The sequence below is a fragment of the Canis lupus genome, chromosome 24 (genome assembly GCF_011100685.1).
Source record: "Canis lupus familiaris isolate Mischka breed German Shepherd chromosome 24, alternate assembly UU_Cfam_GSD_1.0, whole genome shotgun sequence".
In the NCBI taxonomy this organism is placed as follows: domain Eukaryota; kingdom Metazoa; phylum Chordata; class Mammalia; order Carnivora; family Canidae; genus Canis; species Canis lupus.
The window spans coordinates 24,540,854-24,567,023 of record NC_049245.1 but is presented as its reverse complement, the minus strand read 5'-3'; the positions used below and the strand labels follow the sequence as shown (position 1 = coordinate 24,567,023).

Genomic DNA, 26,170 nt, shown 5'->3' with positions numbered 1-26,170 from the left:
TGTGAGTATAGGTTATATCTATTTTGTATTGCAAATAATGCTGCCATAAGCAACTTTGTATATATGTCATTTAGTACATATGTGGATCTGCTTGAGAATAAATTCCTAAAAGTAGAATCACTCATCAAAGGGAATATGCATTTGTAATTTTTAGAGGTATTACTGAAATGTCCTCCTCCTTCTAGTGTTACCTCCAATATGCCCCCTCACCAGCTGTGTATGAGCATGCCTGAGGCCCAGCTCACCAACACAGTAGTATTATCTTTGCTAATCTGAAAAAGTGAAAAAGTGGTTGTGATTCGAATTTCTCTTAGTATTTTAAGTGCAGCTGAGCACTTACCATATATTGAAGAATATCTTGTATTTTCCGGTCAGTGTCTTTTGCCCACTTTTTCCTAAGGGTAGTCTTTTTGTTTCAGAGATTTGTAGGATTCCTTATGGAGGAAATTCGCTTTTTACCTGTGATGTCAGATTACCAGTATCTTCTCCATTTTCCTATTTGACTTAGGACTTATTGTGAATTTTGCCATAGAGAATTTTTAAAGTTTTATATGGTTGAATTGAATGGTTTTCTGTCTTGGCTTCTAGATTTACCTAATATACTTAATACTTTAAAAAGTCTTTCTCAAGTGTGAGCTTTCTTCTTTTTTTTTTTTTTTAGTCTTTGCATAGATTTTCCTAGGCTATTGAGCATTTAAATTTTTAAAATATGTTTATCTTGCCTCCAGTTGAAATTTATCCTACTCTGAAGGATGAGAGGGTTATTTTTATTTTTTTAATGATAGGAGGAGGGAACAAGCTAGGATTAAGAAATTTGATTGAGGTTACAAATTTTGTATGTGCTAGAGCTGGGAGTCAAACCTAGGGCTTTCTGAATCCAAACTTGTGTTCTTAAGAAAGGACCCATCGTATAGTGGGACTCCTAGGAGTATTGTGGGGATCCGTGAGCAGAGAATAAAAGAGTATCTGTGCATAGTGGGAGTGTGGTGAGAGAGGGGTAGGCTCAGTGGGTTATTTTCTTTAAATCTCAACAGTCCCTACTGATCATTTTCTTTCCTAAAGATTATTTTGTGCATGCCAAGCATAAGGCTTTGATGGATCTTGGCAGCACATTTGTCATAATGCTTTTGCCTTCCCACTCTATCCAGGTTCACAGAATGATTGCTGAGTTCAAGCTGATCCCTGGGCTCAATAATTTGTTCGACAAGCTGATTTGGAGGAAGCACTCAGCATCTGCCCTTGTCCTCCATGGTCACAACCAGAACTGTGACTGTAGCCCGGTGAGCAGGGGAATGACAACAGATGGGCTTTACTTGCCAGGGGTAGTTGTTTCAAGATCTGCTGTTGACCCTTTGAAATCTCATTTTCTGAAAGAGCAGAAACTGAAAGTTTATATAAAGTCTGTATAATTTTATTTTTATATATTTGTTTATAATTTATTTCTGAAGTCTGTATAATCCTGTAAGTGGAAGCTGCTTGGAGAAGGGTCTGACCCACCCCTCTACCTGTGCAGAAATCCCTTCTGAGGCCCTTGGGCCAGCTTTCTCTTGTATACCTCTGGAATGGGGTGCTCACTTTCCTCCAGGCAGGGCCCTGCCACCCCGTGACCTAGTAGCAAGTTTCCTTCATTCTGTACTCTACCCCATTAATATCATCCATCCACTGGTAGTAGTTTTGCTCTCTGAAACCATGCACCACCAATGTCCTGCAGCCAGAAAGGGATGCTTTGTGTGTGTGTGTGTGGGGGGGGTAGTTAGGGGCTCACTGCAAGCTGCTCTGCTAGTGCCATGGGGAGAGCACAGAATAGAGTCAGGAGGCCTCTGTGCTGCTTGGCTTGTTGGGAGAGCTTAAACAAGTCACTGAATCTCTGAGCCTGTTTCTTTTTTCTTTTCTTTTTTTTTTTTTTTTAAGATTTTATTTATTTATTAATGAGAGAGAGAGCACAGCAGAGACACAGGCAGAGGGAGAAGCAGGCTCCATGCAGGGAGCCCGATGTGGGACTCGATCCCAGGTCCCCAGGATCACGCCCTGGGCTGAAGGCGGTGCTAAGCCGCTGAGCCACCTGGGCTGCCCTCTGAGCCTGTTTCTTGCAAAAGGAAGGTCCCACTCCCTTGCCTGCTGTCCTCATAGGCCGTGTGGAGGCTCAGTAATCACCTCAAAAAAGGGACAGTATCCTGGGGCTTTATAGTGCGGCACAGCCGTCAGTGCTGTGGGGCCTCCCTGGTCTCTGGGCCATGTCCTGTGAACTTTCTGCAGTGCCCTGTCTGCCAGCTTACTGTCTTCCTCTTTAGCCTTGTTAGATTTTGCTTCTCAGCCCCTCCATCTGAGTTGTTAATTTCAAGTGAACATATTGTGCATTTTGAAACATCTGGCTCTTTGTGAAAAACTACTTGGTGTTATTCATTATGTTAATGTTCTGTTGCATTCTATCTCTTTCATTACTTGTAACATCTTTTTTATGGTCTCAGATTGCTCATGGGGTGCTAATACTTGTATTTGAGTCATCAGACTCAACTCAGGGTGGAATGTGGCCTCATGTTCTGTAATGTAGCCTGGGTCCTGGAAGTATTTCTTTAGAGCACTTGGCTTTTGTCTGCCTGGTACTTTAGGGGTAAGTCCCAGGGCAAGTGCTCATCATGTTGAGTGCCTTGGCCCTGGAGATGTGAGCCCAGAATCCTTTTCCTGGGGCCTCCCTTCCACCACCACCAGCACCCTGGCAAAGACAGGTGTCCTTGCTAGCTCCCTGGGCTGGTAAGTTTGGGAGTTTCTTAAACCTTCTTTCACTGAGTGTATATACTTCCTGGACTTTACATGGGCTCAGGTTTTCTTTCTAGTCCCTGCACAGCATTAAAACTCAAACCCTGGATGAGTGAGTGTCATTTCCACTTCTCCATCCTACCCAGAGCTGCCAGCCATCAACCATCTGCTCTCGTGCTTCTAGCTCTGGGCTCAGTCCTTTCTTCAATTCCAATTCCTGCGCATTTTCCTTTGTTATGAACTTAACCTCCCATGTAAAAGAATTTCCATGATTTTTTTACCCAAGATGTCCGCAGAGTAGGGGTTAGCAGGAAGGATCCACATTAGCTTAATCTGCCGTTGGCCAGATGTGGAAGTCAGTAGAGGGTTTCTGACTAGAAAAGTCCTCCTTGTACATGAGGACACAGGCTCAGAGAAGCAAAGCCACACACCCAGGCTCTCACTGTAGTGTTTTGGCTTCTATTGTGGTGATGATTTTAACAATGATGCACATATGTTTTAGGACATTACCTTGAAGATACAGTTCTTGAGGCTTCTCCAGAGTTTCAGCGATCACCATGAGTAAGTATAAGCTGTTCCTGGAAGGAGGGTTGTTGCGCCAGCTCCTCTCATCTCTGTGTCCCCTCGACCTCCACTCCGGAGGACCTGGGAGCCACAGGAGCTGCTGCCACTGCGGTTACCGCGTGTGGCCACACTTGCACAATGCTGTACCGAGAGCTGCTGTTGGCGCAGCTCTCCCCATGTGCCGGGCTCCATGCTGAGCTTCCTCTGAGCCCTCATGGCCACACAAGGAAGTGAGTATGGGTGTTGCTGGCCCCTTGTGACCCTGGGAGTCAATACATCTCTCAACTGTCTGCCCTCCTAAACCGGGAGCGGACAGCTTGGCTCTTCACGGGGACCTCAGGTGGGCAGAGTGGGCTGAGTGTTTGCTTATCGGACAGGTGGACTGTTCTTCACCCACACAAGGAGATGTACCCTCTCTCATTTTTTAGAAACACATTCTGCCCTCTCATGTTGTATTTTTCAGCCTTCAGTGGTGAATGTACAGGAGAATGATTCTCTGGTATAGGGGGAATAGTGTAGGGGAGGAGTGCATAGCAGCTGACCCTAGATCTTGACACTGGGGAGACAGCGTGGTGGGGACTTTGGTGAGCTGGAACACACAGGCAGTTACTGCTCAGCTCTTGCCAACTGTTGGTATACAGGAAACTGGGCTCACTATTGCACAGCTTCTGAGTTTTTCCCCCAAAGGAAGCTAGAAATTAAGATTTACGTGAAAGGTCCTGATTTTAAACATTGGCTTAAATTCTTTTGAAACATTGTATAAACTACCAGAACGTGGGTGCCTGAGGACAAATATGGCCAGGCGCCTCTACTTTGCTACTTCCGTCTGGATCATGTTGACCTTCCTCTTTCAGAGGTTCTCTGTCTGAAGGACTTAAGCTCCAGGAAGTAATGTGAACCCTCTGAAAAATGGCACCAGTATGTTCTGACTGTGGACTTTTTTTCTGAGGAAGTGGGTCCCTAACTTTCATCAGACTCTTGAATCTGAGCACTTGTAAGTGCTGGGCATATGTGCTAGCATTTGTATGGGCTAGGCTCTGGGGAGACAGTGATGGGTGAAAGCCATGACCCCCACTCTAATGAAGGGTACAGTCCTGGAAGGGAGAAGGATAGTTATCAGAGAATTACACCACTGAATGTATAGTGACAGATAGGGATAGTATTCTGGTAGAGGGAGCGTGGTTCTGTGAGAGAACATTTGACAGGGGTCATGAACTGGCCAAAGTGTGGTTAGGAGCTCTCTCTGCAGAAGTAACTTGTTGGCTGAGACCTTGATGGTTGGTAGTGAAATTGGGTGAAAAGGAAGAATGAGAGGCTGACTGTTCCAGAAGAATCCCCAGTAGGAGGGAGCGCCATGTGTTCAGGAAGGCCAGTGTGGCAGGTGATGTGAATGAAGGTGGGCTTGGCTCAGAGTGAGACTGCAATGGTGGTTGGTTTCAGCCAGAGGGCCTTGTGGGTCATGTTTGTGGGCCCGGATTGTGTGTGTTCTAAGGCTTGTGAAATTGTGGGGGCATTTTGACTTGAGAGTAACATGGTCAGTGGGTCCTTTTTCTAAAGATCTCTCTGAGTGCTATGTGTTGAGAGACCATTTGGGAACCTTGTTCTGTCCACGTGGCTGGAGTGATGCGAGGCCTAGAGGTGAGGGAGGCAGGCCCCCTGGTGGCAGTGCTGTAATAGGGCCAGGTGTGAAGCAAAATGATGAGTTGGATTTGGATTTCATTGAGTTGGAAGTGCCTTTGAGAAGTCAAATAGAAATGTTCAGTGGCAAACAAAAGGCCCGGAAATGTTGAGGGAAGGGGTCTTGTTAGTGAGAGGGGCAGAGGATGGAGCCAGGGAGGCTCCCTGAGCCTGAGCCTCAGAGGCAGGTGGGGTCAGGGGAGGACACTTGGGAGAGAGACTCTGATTCTCACCACAGGAAATGGGAAGGTGGCTGGCCCGGTGCCTGTCCTTTATCCCTTTCAACCCATTTGTTTCAGGAACAAGTACCTGCTGCTCAATAACCAGGAGCTGAACGAACTCAGTGCCATCTCTCTCAAAGCCAACATCCCTGAGGTGGAAGCCGTCCTTAACACTGACAGGTAGGTGAAGTGCAGCTCTGGCCCACAGCCTACCCTGGCTGCATGCCTGCAGGTGTGGTACTTGTCCTTTCTCATTCACATGTAGCTGTATCCTGAGGGTTCCTGTGTGTCAGGCACTGTCCTCACATCACCTGCATTACCTCATTGGGTCCCACGGCAGCCCCAGGAAGGAAGCGCCATCATTACCTCAACTTTACAGAACGGGGAGCAGGGCCTTGTAGAGGTCACCTGCCAGAGGTTATGTGTGCTCTGCCCACTCCTTTGTCAGTCACCTTTGCTGATATGCTTCTTCCTTGTCCGGTACCAAGTCCCATTAGCTGGGTTATGTCACCTGAACAGCAGAGAGGTCACAGGCTCACGGGGGTCAGGGCAGGGAGGGCTGTATCCAGCAACAGAAGTCATAATTCTCAGCCTCTTTTTTTTTTTTAAAGCAGGAGAAATCTGTTCAGATGAAACTGCACAGTCCATAATGTCTATAGAGGATAAACGTAGAGCCATTCTATTGAAGAGGGAACTTAAGGGCCCAGACTCCTGCCTGCTTGGCCCTCTTCCCCCCCCATGATGCAGCCCGAGTCATTTCCTCATCAGATGTCTTTATCAGACCAGGAAGCTGAGGCCCAGGGACACAGGGGCTTGTCGGAAGCCAGCTGGAACTGAACGTGGGGCCCAGGGTACTCCGTCTCACCCTGCTGGCACAGACTTTACCCCATCTGGCAGACTCTGCTGTGGTGTTTCAGACTCCCTTTGGTGTAACCAGCCCCCCTCCAGCAGTTCTGAGCACTGACTTTGGGTTTTTCTGGCCTCTCATCGCTTGCTAGTGGGTCTGGGAGGGAAAGCTGGCCTGAGATGTGGTGTGAATCCACTTGGCTATTCACTTCTAAGACTGCAGGCGTCTTTGGGGTGCTCTGGGCCCAGATAGAGGTGGGGGAGGATATCCTGCTGGCTTGGAAATGTCCCCAGGCTTTTTTACCCATTTAAAGCAGCAGAGAAACCCAACCCCAGGACAACAGTCCTTCAGCCAAGTGGGACTGGGCCCTGTCAGCCTCAGGTCTGCCACCAGTGTCCCTGTTTTGTTCCAGGAGTTTGGTGTGTGATGGGAAGAGGGGCTTATTAACTCGTCTGCTGCAGGTCATGAAGAAGGAGCCAGCTGAGTCCTCTTTCAGGTAGGTCTGGGGACAGGCACCTGCCACTCCTGAGGGGCCCAGAAACTAAGTGTTTCTCAGGTGATTAGAAATACCTCATTTGAGTTACCAGCTTCCACCCTGGACATCTGACTACTATGGGGGAAAGGGGGTCTGACTCAGTAGGTATGTGAGCTGCTGCTGCATACCAACAACATATTTCAAGAACTGACCGGGCATTCACCAAGTGCTCCTCTGTGCTGGCATTGGACAGGTGGTAGGAAGCTACAGCCCCTGCCCGTGGGAGTTCCCTGGGTTGCGGCAAACAAGCATGAAAAGAAACCTGTTTGAATGCACTGTGAAAAGGAGCAGAGCTGGGATCTGCCCTAGGAGCTGAGGGTGCAAAGGAAATCCCCTTTTCCAGCTGGAGGCTGGTGGGGTGGGCATGGACAGGAGGGCTTCTCAGAGCTCCTCCAGCTCACCTAAGAGGAGCCGTGAAGGCTATGGACAGAAGCAGTGGGTAAGGAAGGCATTCTCTCAGGCCTGGGGTGTGATGCATCAGTAGGCTCTGTGCCCTCATAGGACCCCTGTCACCTCAGCCTGACTTGTCCAGACTTCCCCTCACTGATCCCAGCCTTACCCTCTATGGCCACTTCTTCCCATCCAAAGTCAGTTTGGTGTCCCATCTACATATGTCTGTCTGGTTCCCTCAGGCCTTCCCAGCCTCGCTTTCCATTGTCCCTCTCTCCTTCTGAAGGGTCAAAGCCTAGAGTGACTTACTGTAGCCAGCCCTTTGATCCTAGATCCACCTTCTCTGAGACACATCTTCTTCCACACAGAACCAAATAGAGGACTGTTCCCCACTGAACTGTCTGCCCTGTGAGGACCTATCCTTGCTGTGTCCCTGATGCCTAGTATGAGGCCTGCCACCTAGATGTTCAGTAAATGTTGAATAAGTCCAAAGGCAGCAGACATCTCCCAGCCCCAGGGGTCAACATTTGGGTCGCAGGTTTTGGCAAGCCCGGGCTGTGGAGAGTTTCCTCCGAGGGACCACCTCCTATGCAGACCAGATGTTCCTGCTGAAGCGAGGCCTTCTGGAGGTAATGGCCTGGAGGAGCCAGGGTGTTGGGTGTCCCATTCCCCCCGCAGCCCCATGCATTGCTCTCCTTCTTGAGACCTAGACAGGTGGTCAGGCACAGACCAAATCTCTTTATTTTAAAATGCTAATCCAGATTGCCCTAGGACTTCCCCTGAGTTTCCAGCTGTGGGTCCTATAGGTGCTTAAAACGGGTGATGGAGCTGAGGGTGGCCATGGAAGAGGGGGAAGAGTCTGTTGTTACCCAATAAGGCCTTTTGACCCTGAGGATATTTTGCTGTTGACCAAAAGTTAATTTCCCTTTTGTAAAATGGCCTTCAGAAAGAGCAAAATTTGCTAAAGACAGGGAACAAAAGGGCCAAAGATATAATTGGTTTTAAAAAAAATTAAGGATACAAACAAACTGACCCATGAATTGTAAATGGAATTGATCCAAATTAGCGTAACTGCAGGAAAATGAAAATAAAAAATGGAAACAGTTGAACTGTTACAGAAAACTTTATTAAGTTAAAATGGCTTTATGTTCCTGACAAAAATTCATTGATTTTAGTATAAACTTTTTTATTCATAAATATGCAGACAAACCATGGGGTCAAAATGTGTCCTCTGCCCTTAAACCCTGTGCTTCGGTTATTCGAATGGCCTCAGTGCTTAGGCAGTGGCCTGTGTCATATCTGGAGACAGCTCCCCTCGCCTGCAAGCAGGAGAGCCCTGGGCAAGCAGGAGAGGTCCTTACTGCCTACCCCAGCCCGCCCCAACCTCCTAGTGAGGTGCCATAGGCCTGCCCTCGCAGCTCCCAGCATCCCCAGATGAGACTCTGGACAGGGGAACAAGTTCCATCAACTGACGCGGATGCCTACTGGAAGCAGGTGTCATGTGGTTGAAGCTCCGTGCCTGGCCTTGGTGGGAGGCAGGCAGTGGGCATCTTGGATGAGCACAGCCTGGGGGTAGCAGCCACATCTGCCTGTTGGCCCCAGGGCTCAGCCACCTTCCTGCCTTGATCCTGTCCTCTCCCACCCCCAGCACATCCTGTACTGCATTGTGGACAGCGAGTGCAAATCGAGGGATGTGCTCCAGAGTTACTTTGACCTTCTTGGGGAGCTAATGAAGTTCAACGTTGATGCATTCAAGAGATTCAACAAATATATCAACACTGATGCAAAGGTAAGATTAACCCAGACTCCGTGGGGTTTGCTGTGTTGTTCAGAAGTTATCTTGGAGGGATGCCTGGGTGGTTCAGTTGGTTAAGGGGCTGGCTCCTGGGATCCAGCTCCAAGTCAGGCTCCCTGCTCAGCAGGGAGCTTGCTTCTCCCTCCCCTCCACACCCCGCGTGCTCACTCACTCCCTCTCTCAAATGAATGAGAATACTTTAAATAGTAGTAGCAATAGTAATCTTAGAGGCCTGGCCCTTGCCTGTCTTCAGGTGCTGGTTTTAAATTGGAAAATACTGGTGAGTCAGTGGGCAGTCCTCACCGAATAGCCATTCACCCCTGCTCTGTGCCGTGACTACGCTAGACCCTGGGTGTACAGGGGTGACCGTCACAGTTGCTGTGGGCCAGTGAGATGGTGCAAGCAGGCATGTGATGTGGTGGGTGCCAGGACTGGGCCTGGTGTGTTAGCTTTATGGAGCATTTGACAGAAACCCAGCTCGGACCAGTTGAAGTGAAAATGAGAGGAATCCAGTCCCCATCAGTGGAGAAAACACTGCACTTGGTGTCCCATGGGGCTGGAGGGCAGCCTACCCAGGTTGTCTGGGCCTTGGTCTTATCGGAAGCAACTGGGCCTGGTAAATGGGGGCCCCTCGAGACAAGTGCACAGCCTGGGCCACAGCTGCCTGCAGCGGGACCCCCCCCCCATCCCCCACCGCCCATCTGAGGCTCTGGCTCCTTTCCAGTTCCAGGTGTTCCTGAAGCAGATCAACAGCTCACTGGTGGACTCCAACATGCTGGTGCGCTGTGTCACTCTGTCGCTGGACCGATTCGAAAACCAGGTGGACATGAAAGGTAAGAAAAATCCCTAATGCCAGGGCGAATCAACCCAAGGTGGCCCCACTGGTGTCAAACACTCAGCATCTGGCAAGGAGACAAATGGCTAGAGGCAGCTGCCCCAAATGCCCACGTGGCCGAGGTCAACGTTGTGGCTCCCTGGGAGATTTTCCTGGCTTTTGACTTTTCTCTGTCTTCTGTGCTTCCTTTCATGAGACGTACATTTTAATAAAAGTGAAGAAACTATTTTTGCAAGTAAAATGAAAACACCTCCCACCCACCCCCCACACCACCCCATCCTGCCTGGAATCTTCTGGAGTGAGAGGCCTAGGTGGTGAGCTGAGGGGAGGGCAGGCCTCATGAGGCAGCCCTTGCACTGACTATGGGAAGAGGTGGCGGTCAGCTCCTAGTGGGACTTCCTGAGACCATGGGCTCAGCCTGGGAGGCAGCACAGCTGGAGACATGTGTTCCCGCTGCAGCTACCCTCTCCTGTGGTCTCTTTCACAGTGGGGGCTCCCAGCTCCAGAGTCGGGGCCCCAGCAGTGGGAGGGGTCCTGGCTGGAAGCCTGAATAGCAGATCGCTGGGCCTGAGCCATAGACCAGCTTCCAAGCCTGCCAGCACACCTCTGCTTCTCTGTCCCCAGTTGCCGAGGTCCTGTCTGAGTGCCGCCTGCTTGCCTACATATCCCAGGTGCCCACGCAGATGTCCTTCCTCTTCCGCCTCATCAACATCATCCACGTGCAGACTCTGACCCAGGTGAGATGCTCTGTGGCCCCACACTGGGAAAGAGAGATTGGAGACCGTTTCCCTCATCCCAGAGCCCAACGGTTGATCTTTCCCACCTTCACCCTAGAAGCATATCTTGATCCATCTGTTGGTTCCTGGGAAACCCTGCCAGCTATTCTGACGATTTTTTCCTGACAGGGATCAGTGCCCCATTTTATAGACAGGGCCTAAGGAGGGAACAAGTCTCCGGGGTCACGGATGGGTCAGGATTGGCACTGCACTGCATTCTTGACTCCCAATCCAGTGCTCTTGGTGCCCCTTCCAGGCTTTGGAGTTGGACTTGATATTGCCTCCCACCCCCTCCCTAACTAATCATGGCTATCCCTTCTGTGTCTTCACTCTCTTTTCTAAAATGGGGGTGATGCTGTAGGCTCAGAGGTGGTTCTCTGTTCCTTCAGCTAACATACACTGCGGCTGGGCACTGGGCTGGGGCTGTAGTGAACCAGAGAGCGCGAGCCCCTTCCCTTGAGCCGCCCCCAGCCTAGTTCCGAGCACAAGTTAGGGAGTGAGGTAGCCGCACCTAAGGCAGGCACCCCGCCCTACCCTGGGGATCGAAGCTCCAGGAACCAGAGCTCCCAGGAGGAAGCAATGCCTGAGCTGACTCTGGAAGAGGAGCGGCCTCTCACTGGACCAACGATGATGGCCCCACCAGCGTGGGGATGGGTGGTGGGTGGCAGAGGGACAGGAAGGTGGTCAGGGCGGCCCACTGGCGGCCTTCCTTCCCCCGTCCTCTCAGGTGTGTGCCGGGGCAGCTTGGGGCGTGCGTGGCCTGTGAGCTCTGCCAGGGCCCCACAGGGTTGGGGCGTGGGCCACCCTTCTCCCTGCCGCGTGACACCCCAGGTCCACTGGGGGCCACTGGGGCTGCCTACCCGCACCTAACCTGGATGGCCCGGTGCCCTGCAGGAGAACGTCAGCTGCCTCAACACCAGCCTGGTGATCCTGATGCTGGCCCGCCGGAAAGAGCGGCTGCCCCTGTACCTGCGGCTGCTGCAGCGGATGGAACACAGCAAGAAGTACCCCGGCTTCCTGCTTAACAACTTCCACAACCTGCTGCGCTTCTGGCAGCAGCATTACCTGCACAAGGACAAGGACAGCACCTGCCTGGAGAACGTGAGTTCTCCCTCAGCCCTAGCAGTTGGTGCATGTGCTGTGGGCACACAGCCCCAGGGCCCCTCCGAGGGGCATCCAGGGTGCGTGGTCCCCGCCTGGGCCATGTTGTGGGCAGCTCTTTGTCCCCTTACCGAGGCCCTCCCCACGGGGTGCTGGGTTCAACCTGGGTCCTCCAGGCGCTCCCCCACCAGCCCCACTCTCTTTGCGCAGAGCTCCTGCATCAGCTTCTCATACTGGAAAGAGACCGTGTCCATCCTGTTGAACCCAGACCGCCAGTCACCCTCTGCCCTTGTCAGCTACATTGAGGAGCCCTACATGGACATAGACAGGGACTTCACCGAGGAGTGACCTTAGGCCAGGCCTCGGGAGGCTGCCGGGCCAGGGCCAGTGTGGGTGAGCGTGGGTACGTGTGCCACACGCCGTGCCCTGTCCACGCCCCCACCCCCCTCTCGCCTCCCCGCTACTCTGCCTGCCCCAGGTCTTCAGGTCCAGGCTTGGTGGGAGGGAGCATCTAGAAGCCCCAGGTCCTTGGGGAGCCTCGGTTCCCTCACGATCGCCATAAGGACAGGGATGCTGCGCCCACCCTTTCTTCAGAACCCTGGGGCCCTGGCCCACCCAGAGGTAAGGGAACTCTTAAAAATAGCTCTGTCTGAGCTCTTGCCCAGTCTCTTGGCTGTCAGTCCTGGGGTGGGGAGGGAGATATGGGCACCCTCCTCCAATCTGTGAGCCAAGCTTGCTCCGGCCTTTGGACCCAGGCAAAGGCTTCTGAGCCCCTCCTCCCCACCAGGCAGGGGTGGGGGCTACCAGAGGACGCTGCCTTCCCCCACCTCTGCCCATTTGTCCCTCCCTCCCTTGTTTTCCTTTAGCACCTCTGGTTCTGTTTGCTCACTGGCCGCTGTGTTCATCCCAGGGGGTTCCCCTAGAAGTGAGGGCCTTTTTCTTCCATCCCTTGCGGCACAGGGTGGCTGTGCCCTGCCCCAGAGCAGCGTCTCCTGCCTGAGCCCACACACACAGGAGCCTGGCTAGGAGCACACCCTGGGCCCCTCCTTGTGTTGCCAATTTATTAACAACAAATAAACCGATTAAATGGAGACTATTAAAGAACTTTATTTTAAATGACTGATGTGGCCCTGACTTTTGTCCAAGGACCATGTGTTCCTTTCTTCTCCTGAACCTCAAAGAAGGAGAAGGCAGCCAGCTGGAGCTGCAGACGCGAGCATTTATTCTGGGGACAGCGGGGCTTGGGGCTGACTGCGTGAAGAGGCGGTGTCTGCAGAGCCCAGGAACTCAGGCATCACTCCTTGTGCTGAGGGGATAGGAGTGGCTGAGCTGCACACCCCCCCTTCCCCCCAGGCAGAGGGCAGGGGCGCCCCATGCAGCCCCTCACCTTGGGCCCCAGGGCATCCCGGGTCCGTGCCCGCAGCTTGTTGGCCTGGGTTTCTGCCATGTCTGCCCGCTCCTCTGCATCATCCAGCTCGTGCTGGGCCTTGCGGTACTTGGCCAGGTTGGTACTGGCCTGCTGTTCCTGGGGGCACAGGCAGGCCCAGTCACCCTTCGGTAACTGAGACAGGCTCAGTCTGGTCCCCCCGAACCTCCAGAGGGGGCTGGCTTCTCCTGGTCCTCAACTGCTGCCGCCACCACCTCCTGCTCCCGTTTTTCCCCTTCACCAGTACCCATGGCAGGAAGGAGGGGGTGTGAGTGCTTCTTCCAGAGGTGCACAGAGGGGGAAGGCATGGCAGGGGCGGGGTCGCCCCAGACACAGAGCTGGGTTCTGTCTCCAGCCAAAGCGGTTAGTGAATTGTCCCTCTTCGCACTGGGACAGTCAGGTCACTGTCCTTTAGGGACAGCCTGCCTACACACAGAGCCACCCATGGCCGAGAGACGGAGTGGGGCTGACCACCGCTGCCATCTCTGACTATGGAGCCTGGGAGTGACGCTGCAGTTGAGTCACAAACTTCCAGACTCTGGCTGCCCAGATTCCAGGCCACTCACCGCCTCCTCAAACTGCCGTTTGTAGCTCTTGACTTTGCTCTGCAGCTTCTCCACTAGGTCCTGCATGCGGGCCAGGTTCTTCCTGTCCTCCTCAGCCTAGGCAGGCAAGAGCGATTCAGGCCTCACACCAACCATGCCGGCTCTGGGGTCACCCCTTGAGATGGACCTAGCCACCCACCTGGTACACGAGCTCCTTGACCCGGCGCTCATGTTTCCGCACCCCTTTGAGGGCCTCAGCATGCTTCTTCTGCTCTGCATCAAGCTCGGCCTCCAGCTCCCTCACCTATGAGCACCAGAGATGGGCCCACTGCCCGGAGCCTGGGCTGGCCCACCCTGCAAGGGAAAGGACTGGAAGGAATGCACACACCTTGGCCTCCAGCTTCTGCACCTGCTTCTTCCCACCACGGAGGGCAGCTTGTTCCGCCTCCTCAAGCCGGGCCTGTAGCTCCCGTACCGTCTGCTCCAGGGTCTTCTTCATCCGTTCCAGGTGTGCGCTCGTGTCCTGCTCCTTCTTCAGTTCCTCCGCCATCATGGCCGCCTGTGGGTGGAGCGCGAGTTGGTGGGGGAGGTGGCATGGTCAGGAGGTGAAAGTCTAGGTGAACTCCACTCCAGCAGCCCACGGCCCCAGCTCGGACTCACATCGGTGATGGCCTTTTTGGCCTTCTCCTCGGCTTCCCGCCTCTCCTGGGCAGCCTCCTCCACCTCCCCACTCAGCTGGGTCAGATCCACCTCTAGCTTCTTTTTCTGGTTCAGGAGGCCTGTGTTCTGGGGGGGAAGCAGGGCCTCAGAGTCGGCCTGCTGCCCTGAGTCAGCCCTCAGCCTCCCTGTACCCTTCTGGGGCCCACCTGCGAGTGCAGGAGGTTAAGGCGCTCGGTGGCCTCCAGCAGCTCCTGCTCAGCCAGCCGCCGGCTGCGCTCGCCCTGCTCCAGCGCAGCCCGCAGCTCCTCCAGCTCTGCGGCCAATAGTGCCGCCCGCCGCTCTAGGGCCTGTGCCTGTTCCCGGAGCTCAGCCACCAGCCGCTGCTCCTCGTCCCGCCCCGCCTGTTCCTCCTTGAGTTGGGCCTGCAGCAGCCGTGTGGCTGCCTGGGCCTCCATGGCCTGGCGGGTGGCATGGCCCAGCTGCAGCTCCAGGTCGTTGAGGTCGCCCTCCATCTTCTTCTTGAGCCGCAGCGCCTCATTGCGGGCCCTGGTCTCTGCATCCAGGGATGCCTGCAGGGACTCCACTGCCCGCTGATGGTTGCGCCTGTGGGAAGGAGGAAGGGCAGGAAGGGTCTCGGCCTAGGAGAAGGGGGCAGGTACAGGCACTGGACCTGCTCTTACAGATGCCCAAGGAATGCTGCAGACGGGAACCCATTGTGGAAGTGACCTGTCCCCACCCCATACCAGCACCCCCAAGTAAGTTCATTGACAAAAGTGAAACTCCAGCCAGACGCAGGCTGAACCTGGGATCTACCTGCATTATGGAACCTTGAGCAAGTCCTTTAGCTTCTGAAGTTCACTCTAGACTGGGGACGATAGTCTTGCCCTTGACAGGCCCAGAGGAGGGGCAAACTTTTAAGTGTCGGCAGGCACAGAGGGGCCTGGCAAACACTGCTAGCCTGCCTTTCTCCTGCCCTCAGGCAGCTGGGATGGGAGAGGTGTCCACCCCCAGAGGAGGAGTGGAGCCCCGAGTGTGGTGGATAGGGAGGACTCTAGCCAAACCTCAAGTTAGTGCACTCCTCATCTTTCTCGGCCAGTTTCCGGTCCACCTCAGCCTTGACCTGGGATAGCTCCAGCTGGATCCTCAGAGTCTTGGTCTCCTCCAGCTCTAGAGCTCCCTGGAGTGCAGAACAGGGAGGATTGCAGGGAGGGGTTGCAGAGCATGCGTCACAGAAGAACAGAGGCCTGGGGAGCAGGCCAGTGGCCACCCCAACCCTCTGGTCAGCCCCTAACCTCCGCCTCCTCCAGTGCGGCCTGGAGTTCACTCTTCTCCCCTTCCAGAGCCTTTTTGGCTTTCTCCAGTTCCTGGATGCTCTTCCCGCTGAGGCTGACTTGGTCTGTGAGGTCACTGATCTCCTCTGCAGAGTGAACAGCACAATGAGGTGCGATGCCCCAGCCTTCAGCTCCAACCCAGGTCATTTCATTCACTCCTTATTCCAGGGGAACCCCGCTGGGGCACTGCTGCTGACCCCAGCAACACAGCTCTCTGACCCGAAGCAGGGGCGGGGGAGGAGGGCAGCGTACCCTGCAGGTTCTTGTTCTCCCGCTTGAGCGTCTCCAGGGCCTCCAGCGCCTCCTCATGGCTGTGCCGCAGCCGGAAAAGCTCAGTGCCCAGGCCGCGGGCCTCCCTCTGGGCAGCCTCCAGCTCCCGCTGCGTCTCCTCCTCCTGCCTCCGCCGCTCCTCCAGTGCCCGCTCCAAGTGCCGCTGCTTCTTGTCTAGTGCAGCAGCCGCTGAGGTGGCCCGCTCCAGCTCAAGGGTCACGTCCTCTGACTCCGTCTGCAGTCGCAGCTTGGCCTTCTCCAGGGAGGAGCACTTGGCATGAGCAGCCTCCACTCCCTCCTCTGCTTCCTGCAGCCGCAGTGCCAGCTTCTTTCTAGGCCACGGGAGCCGATGGTGGGAGGCTGGCAGCAGTCCCCAGATCTGCCCCCCCACCTGCCCCCTGATGGTTCCGAGGCTTGGGCACCACCCCTTCGTGGTGTCGGGCCTGTGGGCAAGACACTCACTTGGCCTCCTCCAGCTCCTCGGTCCTCTGGATGGCGTCTGCTTCATACTTGCTCCGCCACTGGGCCACCTCGGCATTGGCCTTGGACAGTAGCCGCTGCAGCTCAGCCTGGGCCTCTGCCTCCTCCTCGTGCTGCTCTCGCAAGAGGTCACAGTCGTGCCGCAGAGCCTGGACAGCATGGGCCAGCGCACTCTTGGCCTGCAGGGACCTTGGGAACCTCAGCACAGGGCTAGGCCAGTGGCCCTAGTGCCCACCCTGCCTGCTTGGGGGCAGCCCGTGACTGGCCCACCTTGCTCTCCTCTTCCAGCTGCCGCCGCAGTTCCTCTAGGCTCTGGGTGGCAGAGGCCTTCCCCCGGCTCAGCTGGCTAATCAGAGACTCCTTCTCCTCCAGCAGGCGGCTCAGCTCCCCTGCACACGAAGGAGTGAGCCCGCAGGTCATTTGGCCCCTGAGAGGGGTGGCCCCAAGGCCCTGGGGTGGCCCAGCTGAGCCCCTGGCCTCACCACTCTCGGTCTGCAGCCGCCCCCGCTGAGTGCTGGCATCCACCAGCTGCCGCTGCAGCTCTTCCACCTTGACCTTGGCCTCACTCAGCTGATCCTCATAGGTCCGGCACAGCTTCTCCGCACTGGCCTGGGACCCAGGATCAGGAGTCAGAACACATTTGCCCATCACCAGCAGTGTCCCAGGCTGCCAGTCGGAGGCTGGGACCCTGGGGTTGGGAACTAGGAGGCTAGACACGGGCCCGGGAAGCAAATGGAAAAGCAGAACCCCCAATTCAGGGTCAGAGAGTCTGCTGGACCACGGTTTATTTTTTTTTATTTTTTTATTTTTTTGGACCATGGTTTAAAAAGATGGGTGTCAGAAGTGAGAGGGCCAGGGTGAGTCTGGGATCCTAGAGTCAGAGGTCAGCTGTCAGAACTGGTGGTACAAAGGTCAGGGGTCAAGGTTGGGTGCTGGGTTTGTGACAAACAAGATAGAGATCAAGGACTGAGACATTAAAATTAAATGCTAGGTCACAAATGACCTGGAGTCAGGGCACAGAGTTTATTAGGAGTTAGGGTTTGAGGTCAGGACTGGCGTGGGGCTAGGGCTGCAGGACAGGTGAGTAGGTCAGGGGACAGGATCAGGTACAGGGTCAGCGCTGGCAGGGGGTGGTCAGTGGGTGGGGTCACCACCGGAGTAGAATCAGCTCAGAGTCAAGCTGGTATGGGATGGGAGCTCAGCAGGCGGGGTCGGAGGCTGGGTCAGGAAGGGGGCGGACACCTTGCCACGGGCCAGAGTCTCCACGTTGGCGCCCAGATCATCCACCTCCATGCGGAGCTCGCTCTTCTCCTTCTCCAGTTTCTGCCGCACCCGCTGCAGACTGTCCACCTGCTCGCCCAGCTCGGCCGCGCTCTCGGCCTGCTTGCGGCGCAGGGCAGCCACGGTGGCCTCGTGCCGCAGCGCTGCTTCCTCCAGCTCCCGCCGCAGCCGGCCCAGCTCGGCCTCCCGCTTGCGGCACCCCTCCCGCTGCCCCGCCGACGCCCCGCCAGCCTCCTCCAGCCGCTCGCTCAGCTCCTCCAGCTCCCGGGCCACTTCGGCCCTCTGCTTCTCCACGCGGGCCCGGGCCGCCCGCTCAGCCTCCAGCTCCTCTTCCAGCTCCTCTGCCCTAGCCTGGGGATGGGCAGATGGCAGCAGTCACCTCCATGGGCCTCTGGCCCTGGCCGTTCCCACCCCCGTGCCCCATACACACCTGCAGTTCCTTGATCTTCTTCTGTAGCTGCGCCCCAAGGAGCTGTTCATCCTCCACCCGCAGGTTCAGCTGACTTAACTCCGAGTCCTTCCTGGAGGTCGTGCGAGGTGTGAGCCAGGGCAGGGCCGACCTTCCATCAACCTTCCTGGACATCCCCCCGCCTCCCAGCCCTCCCACCTCCCTGCTCCCTGCCTGGGGCACCAAGCCCTAAGGGGCCTCACCCCACCCCCGCCATCCCTCTCAAATCCCCAGCCTGGAGCCTGCCTACACCCTAGTGATCCCCGCCTCCATCCTCCATCCTCCATATTCAACTTCCACAGGGATGCAGAAGTGACCATAGAGTCCAGAGGTAGAAATGGGGCACAGGCTTCGGAGACTGCCTGCAGGCCAGGGGGTCAGGTCTGCTGCCCGCCCCCCCCAACCCCATCCCTACTTCTTGAGCTTCTCCTCCAGCTGCTGCTTGTCCTGGGCAGCGTCTGTCACCGACTCCTGCGTCAGTTTCAGGTCACCCTCAAGCTTGCGCTTCGCCCGCTCTGTGTCCATGCGCAGCTTCTTCTCTTGCTCCAGGGAGCACTCCAGCTGTGAAGCCAGAGGGGTGGGCAGGCTCAGCCACCAGGCATGGCAAGCCATCGTCCCAGCTGCTCCAGCCCCACTACACAGGTCTCTACTGTGGCCGGGACTCACATCTTCCACTTGCTGCTCCAGCCGGAGCTTGGCCTTGGCCAGTGCGCTCACACGGTCCTCCTCGGCCTGCAGGTCACCCAGGGCCTGCTGGTGGGCCTCCTGCAATGCCTTCTTTTCCTTGGTCAGTCGGGCCACTGACTCGTCCAGGGCCGCCATCTCCTCTGTCAGGTTCTTCACCTGTGCCAGGGTCATCGTGAGGATGCCCCTCCCACACTGTGGTCTGAGAAGCCACCACACCAGGTCACAGTATCCGCCCCTTCCAACTAGAGGGCCTGGAGCAACTCACTTCACCCTGAGCTTCAATTATCAATAGATGCCAGTTTCCTTCAGTGTAACATGTTCTAGACAGTCCTGGCTTCCCCTGGGAGCACCTGAGCAAGCAGCCCACTCCCAGCCTCCTTTCCCCTCCCAGTGCCCCAGCAGCACATGGCATCAGAGGCCTCTAGGGGCTGCGGAGCTGGGAAAGCAGCTTCCTACCCCTCAAGAGGCTTGCTGGCCAGGATGGATGACAAATGCCAGCATCTGCAGAGCACTGCCATGTGCAAAGCCCGGGGTGAGTGCTAGCAGAAGCTGGTTACACACTGAATTCCCCCACCACTCTAACAAGGTAAGTACTGCTATGAACCCCATTGGGCAGATGAGCAAACTGAGGCCCACAGAGAGGAAGCAAGCTGCCCAAGGCCACCCAGCAGGCATGCCCTCGAGCCGGGAGAGAGAGAGAAGCCCCAGCCAGGCCCACACCTTGTTCTCTGTGGCTTGTTTCTCCTTCTCTGCCTTGGCCAGCGTCAGCTCCAGGTCATCAATGTCCTTCTTGAGCTCCGTGCACTCATCCTCCAGCTTGCGCCGGCGGGCAGCCAGGTCGGCGTTCACCTCCTCCTCATCCTCCAGCCGCTCACTCAGCTCCTTCACCTTCGCCTCCAGCTGCACCTTGGACTTGATCAGCAAGTGGCAGCGCTCCTCCGCATCTGCCAAGTTGTCCTGCTCCTGGAGAGGGACGTGGGGAATGAGCCAGCCAAGGGACCCCAGGCTAGGACCTGGAGCAGGAGGTTCATGTGCCTGGGCAGAGGTCTGACAGCCATGCGAACTGGGCTCATGGAACAGGAATGCCTGTGACCTTCCTGCTTGTGGCCCCAGGGGGCTCAAGGGTGGTAGAATGAGAGTGGGCTTGAGGAGATGGGAGGGCAGGGGCAGAAGTGGTACCCTGGAGAGGGGAACCTCCATCACACAGGCTGGGGACAACCCAGAGGGACATCCCAACAAAGGCTCTAGGGGAGAAGCTCTAGGCTGAGGCCTTCTCTCCCACCTCAACCTGTTTCCTCACCACCTGGCTGCCTCACACCCCCCTGCACTAGCAGCTGAATTTGGTGACCACACCCTGCCTTCCCACCACCATGTCTCCAGAGCCACCATGAGGCCTGGCACACAGGTGAGACTCAAGGTTTGCGGCAGGAAGGAATGGCTCTGTGGCTTGGGGAGATTCCAGACCCCAGGTCCCTGCCACCTGGGTTCCCGCAAGCAGGGAGCAGGGGTGTGTCTCAGGGAGGGCAGGGGAGAGGGGGCTCCACCGTGGCTCCAGCAGGGAGCCCAGAGAGCACTGGTTCAGGAGCATCAGGACACATGGACAGACTCTGGGGCGGGGGGGATGGGTCGCTAAGCATGGACGTGAGCACACCAGCCACAGCTCCCAGCACATCTGGGACTGGGAAGAAAGATCCAGATCCAGAGCACCCACGGTGTACCAGGTACCCCCTGGCCGGGGAGGGGGTGATTATGTATTTCCTCAATGCAGCCTGGGGTTCTCTGGGGTGCCAGGGGGCACAGGTCACCAGGGGAAACCCCTCTCTTCCCTTCTCCCACTCACTGCCTGCAGCTGCAGGGCCAGGTCGTTCTTCTCCTGGGTGACACTGACGTGTGTCTCCTCTAGCTCCTGGCGCTTGGCCTCCGCCGTGGCCAGTGCCCCTCGCAGTCCCCGCAGCTCTGCCCGCAGGGCTGCCAGCTCCTCCTCTGCCTGCGCTGAGCGCAGCAATGGCTTCATCTTGAAAAAGAGCTTCATCCATGACCAGTTCTTGACAGCGTTGAAGGCACGGATATTCCACTGGATGGTAAACAGCGCGTCCCTGGGGAGGGAAAGCCACGAGTGGCTGGGAGGCTTGGGGCTATCCCCTCAGAGGGCACCTGCCCTGGGCGAGGCTCCTACTCAACACTTAAGCATGTGATCTCTTTTCATCTTCCCAGCAGCCCTTCCAAGGGGGTCTAATGCCTCTGCTTTATAGGTGAGGTCGAGAGAGAAAGAGGCTGAAGGGCAGATGGCCTGCCTCCAGGCCAAGGGCTCACAAGCCCTAAATGTCCTGGTGCCCTTGCAAGTGTCCTGAAGATACCAGGAATGTACCCAGATACACTGTGGGCCCTGGGGCAGTCTTAGTTGGTCTCAGACTCACACGGCCCTTCTGCTGTTGCTGGAGATAATCACAGTGCCCACCTCCATGGGAGCACTTTAACCAACATAATGCAAATAATGCCTCTTGCCTGGGACCTGGCACTTAGAGTCTTGGAAAACATTGCGGGTCATTATTATCGTTTGGGCCACACTCTGGGTAGCCTGCAGTGGAGAGAAAGGTGCTCTTGCCCCACTTTTTGAGGGGAGGAAATGCAAACTGGCCCGTGAGGTGCATAAAACAGAACCTTGCCCCTTCAGAGCCACCTGGCCAGCCCCGGGGGATAAGCTGACCCAGATGACAGAGAAGGTGAGTGTGGCGAGCCTGGGGGTCCTGCCCCCATTCCTGGCCCCTGCTCCCATCCCACACACACCTGCCCCCAAGCAGGCGCTGGTATTCGAGGCGCATGAGGCGGCCCCGGCTCCGTGCCTGCAGCAGTGTCAAAACCTTGGCCAGACGCTGGTCACGAAGCTCCTCCAGAACACCAAGGAGCCCAGCTTTGAAGAACACCTGGGGTTAGGAGACGTACCAGGTGTAAATCCCAACTGCCTGCATGGCTCCTGTCCACTGTGACCACCCACACCTCGGCCAGCCCTCAGTCCTATGTGCCCTGACCTTGGTGTGGCCAAACTGGTACTGGGTATGGTCAATGTCCAGGGAACCCAGGAGCTTCTCTGTGGCCTTCCTGCTGTCCATGAAGGTGTCATCCGGGATGGCACTGGGGTTCAGGATGCGGTACCTGGGAGAGCAGGGAAGCACTGGTGAGGAGGAGGCCAGACAGGGAAGCTTAGCAGAGGCTAGACAGAGGCTCCGGGGGGGGGGGGGGGGGGGGGGGGGGGGGGTCCCAGCTGAACAAGCCAGCAGGGGAGCATGGTGGCAACAGTGGGGGAGAGGTTGTGTGTGAGCACATTCTGCTTAAAAACTATGGGTTGCATTTAAATGCATTCTTTTAGTTCTCTAAGAGATTGTGTTTACAACAGGCATGCCGCACTTTCAAGAATATAAAGGTGATACAGTATGGTGTATCAAAGCTCAAGGAACATTTGAGGAGAATCTGAAACAAGAACAAGGGTTCCTAGCACGCCCATGGCCAGGGGTCTGGGTGGTGGCCACACTATGAAGGCCAGAGAAATCCGAAGAGCCCTCCTGAGGGGGCTGGTGAACAAAGCACAGCTCACTAGGCTATGGGCTATTTCACAGCCATAACACAACGAGTGATGCTACATGTCCCTATACATTTGTCCAAACCCACACAATGTCCACCACCATGAGCAAACTCTAAACTACAGACTTTGGTTATGGTGTGTCATCAGCTGTAACAAATGTCCCACTCTGGTGGAGGATGCTGATCCTGGGGGAGGCTATGCATGTGGGGTGGGGGTTACAGGTACATCGGAAATCTAGGTACTTCCCCCTTCATTTTGCTATGAACCTAAAATTGCTCTAAAAAAAATCAATTAAAAGAAGAAAAAGGTGATGGTTCAGACTTATGTCTGCTGACAAGGAGCATTCTCTTTCTTTTACATGAGAAAAACTCACAAAACAAGGGTTGGAGGAGAGAGGTTGACAGTGTGCACACACACGAGAAAGTACGTGTGTAAGCATGCCCGCCACACTTGTGTCTGTGTGTAGGGATCGGTCAGTGTGGATGACCATGGGGACTTCAGGAGAGAGAGGGAACTGCTGGTGCCTAGAACTTAACAAAATCAAACTTGGGGAGGGGAGGGAGCGCACTGGCTGGTATCACATGAAGTCTAGTCTATGGGGGCCCCTCACTCAACTCCCAAATCCACACTTAGCTCGGTGTGCCCCTCTTCGACTTCTCTTCTCTGACATCTGCTGAAGACATTTCAAACTTGACTTGTTCAAAGTGGAACTCAATCCACTATCCCTCTACCCCCCCCCCAAAAAAAAAACAAAACAAAAACAAAACAAAACAAAAAAACCCCGTCTTGGTATCTCAGTAAATCTACCACCAACTCCCCAGTTGCTCAGGCTCAAAACCTGGGATCATCCTTGTCTTTTTCTTATTCCCTATCCAATCTACCAACATGGCCTATTGGCTACACCTCAAACACTTACCCCAAGCCACCCAGTACGCTCCCATCTCAGCTGTCCCCATCTCCCCCAGAGAAGCCTGCCCAGTCATCTCCCTGGTCCCGGTGTTCCCCTCAGGACTGAATCTCAGTCCTGGGACCCTGGATCCATTTGGCTTGGTGTGTGCCCTTCCCATTCCCTCAGACCGCTGCCTCCACCTAGGGAGGAGCAAGGGGGCTTTAGGTAACAGGGAGGCATGGGCAGGGAGACACCCACCGCTGCCTGAAGTCGGCATAGAGCAGCCTGTTGGGGAATCCTTGGCGACAGATCCGGATCCCCTCCAGAACCCCATTGCAGCGCAGCTGGTGTAGCACTAAGAAGGCATCCATGACCCCTGGACATGGGGACGGTTAGAGGGTAAGGTTAGAGGGCCATGAACACCCCATCATGCCCCAGAGACAGACCACCAGCCCACACATGAGCTTCCTATGAGACTGGTGTGGGCCGGAGGAGAGGGAAGACCCAGCTTCTAAGTCTGCCCTATCCCCTCCCTCTGATGCCCCCACACCACCCACCCAGCCTTGGGGTGACTACCTGGGGTCTTGTTCTCATTGGGGACAATGCAACGGACAAAGTGGGGCTGTGTGGCCCGCAGGTTGGTCATCAGCTTGTTGAGGTTCTCCTGGGGGTGGGAGGAGAAGGCACAAGAGGGGCAAGAAGCAGAATTGGAAACCATAGCGGATCAGCCTGCTAAGGACTGGAGAGCCAGGCGTCTGAGCATGCCTCTGCACACCTGTCCTTTCACTCAGTTCCTTGTGCCCCTCTTCCCTCTTCTGCTTGACTGGGTCCCTCTCACTGTCACCGAAGCCTTCACTCCCCCCGCCCCATCTCCATTCTCTCCCATCAGTCCCCCCACCCAGTGGCCCCACAGCTCCCTGCCCAGGCAGCGTGGGGACGGGAAGCAGCACAGACTTGCTGTGATGTTCACGTGGAGAGGAGTTAAACATCACTGCAAGTCTTAACGGCCGCCCGCCCAGGGTGCAAGGGACAGAGCAGGGTCAGGGATGGAGCCCAGCGGGGGAGGGCCTGCTTGGGCCGGCCTGGGCCTCACCTTGTGCAGCTGGGACACAGTCTGGAAAGACGCTGCCTTCTTACGCTTCTCCTTCACCCCAGACTTGGGGGGCTCAGCTAGGAGAGAGAGGGGACCCGGTCACTCCAGGGGACGTCACTCTGGGAGGACCCGACAGGATGGCGACATTGTCCTTCTGTACTCACTGGAGCAGGAGCCTGCGTAGTTCTCATAGAGGGTAGCCAAGAGCTTGTTCTGTGACTTTTGGAAGATAGGGACCACCGTCTCATTCAGCGGGTCCTTGTTTTTCTCCAGCCAGCCCACGATGCTGTAAGGCACCTTGCAGAGACCAGACAGGTGCTGAGCAGGGAAGGGGGGTTGTGCACTAAGAGCAGGGAGGAGGGCTGGGATTCTGACAGGCACCTACCACGCCTGCGTAGTGGACCACCTCAAAGTGGGCCTGGTATTTGCGCTTCTTGTCAGGCCGTGGCTGCTGGAAATTGGGTGATTTCCCCGCGTGATTGTCATACAGCTTTGCCCGAAAGCTGGCGTCTGAGGCCTTGGGGAACATGCACTCCTCCTCCAGGATGGACAGGATGCCCAGTGGCTGGGGACAGGGAACAAGCCTGAAAGGCTGCCCTGAGGCCAACCCCATCCTGGCTGGGCCAGATCCCCATATCCTAGAGCCCCTTCTTCTGGAAGCCTCCCCATACCCCTAACCCCCTGCTGGGAGGAACAGAAACCAGACAGGTACCCAGGAGTCCTGTCTTCTAAAAGAGAAGTTTGTGGTTTGGCTGCCAGGCCCCTTCTCCAGCTCTGGGCTGTCCTCTGTGCTCCCAGGGGCCCAAACCCAAACTAGCACCTGTTGCCACTCACGTCCCGACGTCTGTGCTCATTCTCTCTCTCTCTCTCTCTCTCTCTCTCTCTCTCTCTCACACACACACACACACAGTATAATTTAAAAAAAAAAAAAAAAAGGCAGTTTAAATTTTGGCTTCCTCACTTACTACCAGGGGGCCCTTAGGCCTCAACTCCCTAACCTGCAAAGTGACAAAATGAATACTTTCAGTGCTGATTTCACAGCAAAAAGCTACTGAGCACCCAAATGTGCAGATAACAGAAATGCATAAAAATCACCTGCTGCATGAACTATTGCTGCTTATTCAACAACGTTCAACATTCAAAACACATTTTCAGAGAAAAACTAAGATGAGAAACAAATGTGGGTCTATGGAAAAAATGTACGCCCAGGATAAAGGGTTTGGAGACTCACCAAGGTGCCCAGATACAGGCTGTACGAGGCACAGATTTAGTGGGAAACATTTTTTTCCCTCTTCTGATTTTTCAAATTTTCTTTGATTTCTTTCTTCTCGTCTTTGTACAATGGGGACATAGGTGTGACCAATCAAATAAAGAAGCCAGTGGACCCAGTCCTGCTGCCCCCAGGGCAGTTCTGAAGGTCCTAGGAAACTGTGGCTGCAGTGGAGCCTCAGGAACTGCAGTCGTGCGTGCCCATGGGGCTGCTGTCAACAGTGCTGGGGTGCACGCTCACACAAACTCACCAACACACATTCACACCACCTCCAACACACATTCACATCACCTCCAACAAACCTACTCACATCCATGCACGCTGCCATTCACACACACAAATGGAAATACAGTCATAGCCACACTCAGATACACAAGCTCACATCAAAGCACAATCACACACGCACATGTATGCTTGCACACATTCTCTCACCAGCCAGCACACATTTCCTCCTGCCCCCTCACCACACCCACACTCCTCTTTCCTTGCAGTGACTTTGGCCCAGGCCTCACCTTCTCGATGAGGTCAATGCAGGGCTGCAGGTCCAGGCCAAAGTCGATGAAGACCCAGTCGATGCCCTCCCGTTTGTACTCCTCCTGCTCCAGCACAAACATATGCTGGTTGAAGAACTGCTGTAGCTTCTCGTTGGTGAAGTTGATGCACAGCTGCTCGAAGCTGTTAAACTGCAAAGGGAGGTGCAGGGCTCAGCGGT

General features: G+C 55.3%; 2 protein-coding genes, 1 long non-coding RNA gene and 1 other non-coding gene across 13 annotated transcripts in view; 2 read left to right on the top strand and 2 right to left on the bottom strand.

Moving 5' to 3' along the window:
• TRPC4AP (transient receptor potential cation channel subfamily C member 4 associated protein) overlaps nt 1-12,617 on the top strand; it is a 69,057-nt gene extending 56,440 nt beyond the window's left edge. For both annotated transcript variants that reach the window (XM_038572091.1, XM_038572089.1), the window contains exons 10-19: nt 1,149-1,280; nt 3,260-3,318; nt 5,298-5,399; nt 6,479-6,562; nt 7,530-7,620; nt 8,640-8,780; nt 9,511-9,619; nt 10,246-10,358; nt 11,292-11,498; nt 11,709-12,617. In XM_038572091.1, the coding sequence (XP_038428019.1) occupies nt 1,149-1,280; nt 3,260-3,318; nt 5,298-5,399; nt 6,479-6,562; nt 7,530-7,620; nt 8,640-8,780; nt 9,511-9,619; nt 10,246-10,358; nt 11,292-11,498; nt 11,709-11,846 (1,176 nt within the window). In that variant the 3' untranslated portion in view covers nt 11,847-12,617. The remainder of the gene's footprint in view (nt 1-1,148; nt 1,281-3,259; nt 3,319-5,297; nt 5,400-6,478; nt 6,563-7,529; nt 7,621-8,639; nt 8,781-9,510; nt 9,620-10,245; nt 10,359-11,291; nt 11,499-11,708) is intronic.
• Nucleotides 12,581-26,170, bottom strand: part of MYH7B (myosin heavy chain 7B) — a 40,866-nt gene continuing 27,276 nt past the window's right edge. For all 9 annotated transcript variants that reach the window (XM_038572080.1, XM_038572083.1, XM_038572081.1 and 6 more), the window contains 27 exons: nt 25,971-26,141; nt 24,574-24,753; nt 24,353-24,485; nt 24,189-24,265; nt 23,672-23,759; nt 23,354-23,471; nt 21,656-21,779; nt 21,414-21,550; nt 20,467-20,722; nt 19,347-19,589; nt 18,606-18,782; nt 18,355-18,500; nt 17,922-18,012; nt 17,453-17,842; nt 16,693-16,819; nt 16,481-16,599; nt 16,193-16,389; nt 15,713-16,062; nt 15,422-15,546; nt 15,191-15,306; nt 14,336-14,732; nt 14,130-14,255; nt 13,858-14,028; nt 13,669-13,773; nt 13,491-13,586; nt 12,886-13,023; nt 12,581-12,804 (listed from right to left, as the gene is read on the bottom strand). In XM_038572080.1, coding sequence (XP_038428008.1) covers nt 12,793-12,804; nt 12,886-13,023; nt 13,491-13,586; nt 13,669-13,773; nt 13,858-14,028; nt 14,130-14,255; nt 14,336-14,732; nt 15,191-15,306; nt 15,422-15,546; nt 15,713-16,062; nt 16,193-16,389; nt 16,481-16,599; nt 16,693-16,819; nt 17,453-17,842; nt 17,922-18,012; nt 18,355-18,500; nt 18,606-18,782; nt 19,347-19,589; nt 20,467-20,722; nt 21,414-21,550; nt 21,656-21,779; nt 23,354-23,471; nt 23,672-23,759; nt 24,189-24,265; nt 24,353-24,485; nt 24,574-24,753; nt 25,971-26,141 — 4,410 coding nt within the window. In that variant the 3' untranslated portion in view covers nt 12,581-12,792. The remainder of the gene's footprint in view (nt 12,805-12,885; nt 13,024-13,490; nt 13,587-13,668; nt 13,774-13,857; nt 14,029-14,129; nt 14,256-14,335; nt 14,733-15,190; nt 15,307-15,421; nt 15,547-15,712; nt 16,063-16,192; nt 16,390-16,480; nt 16,600-16,692; nt 16,820-17,452; nt 17,843-17,921; nt 18,013-18,354; nt 18,501-18,605; nt 18,783-19,346; nt 19,590-20,466; nt 20,723-21,413; nt 21,551-21,655; nt 21,780-23,353; nt 23,472-23,671; nt 23,760-24,188; nt 24,266-24,352; nt 24,486-24,573; nt 24,754-25,970; nt 26,142-26,170) is intronic.
• On the top strand, nt 17,468-21,851 carry LOC119865657. The gene is made up of 3 exons (XR_005377785.1): nt 17,468-20,707; nt 21,301-21,349; nt 21,428-21,851. It is a non-coding gene; the product is annotated as an uncharacterized LOC119865657 (long non-coding RNA).
• On the bottom strand, nt 24,041-24,099 carry MIR499 (microRNA mir-499). Its single transcript, NR_049287.1, has one exon. It is a non-coding gene; the product is annotated as a microRNA mir-499 (primary transcript).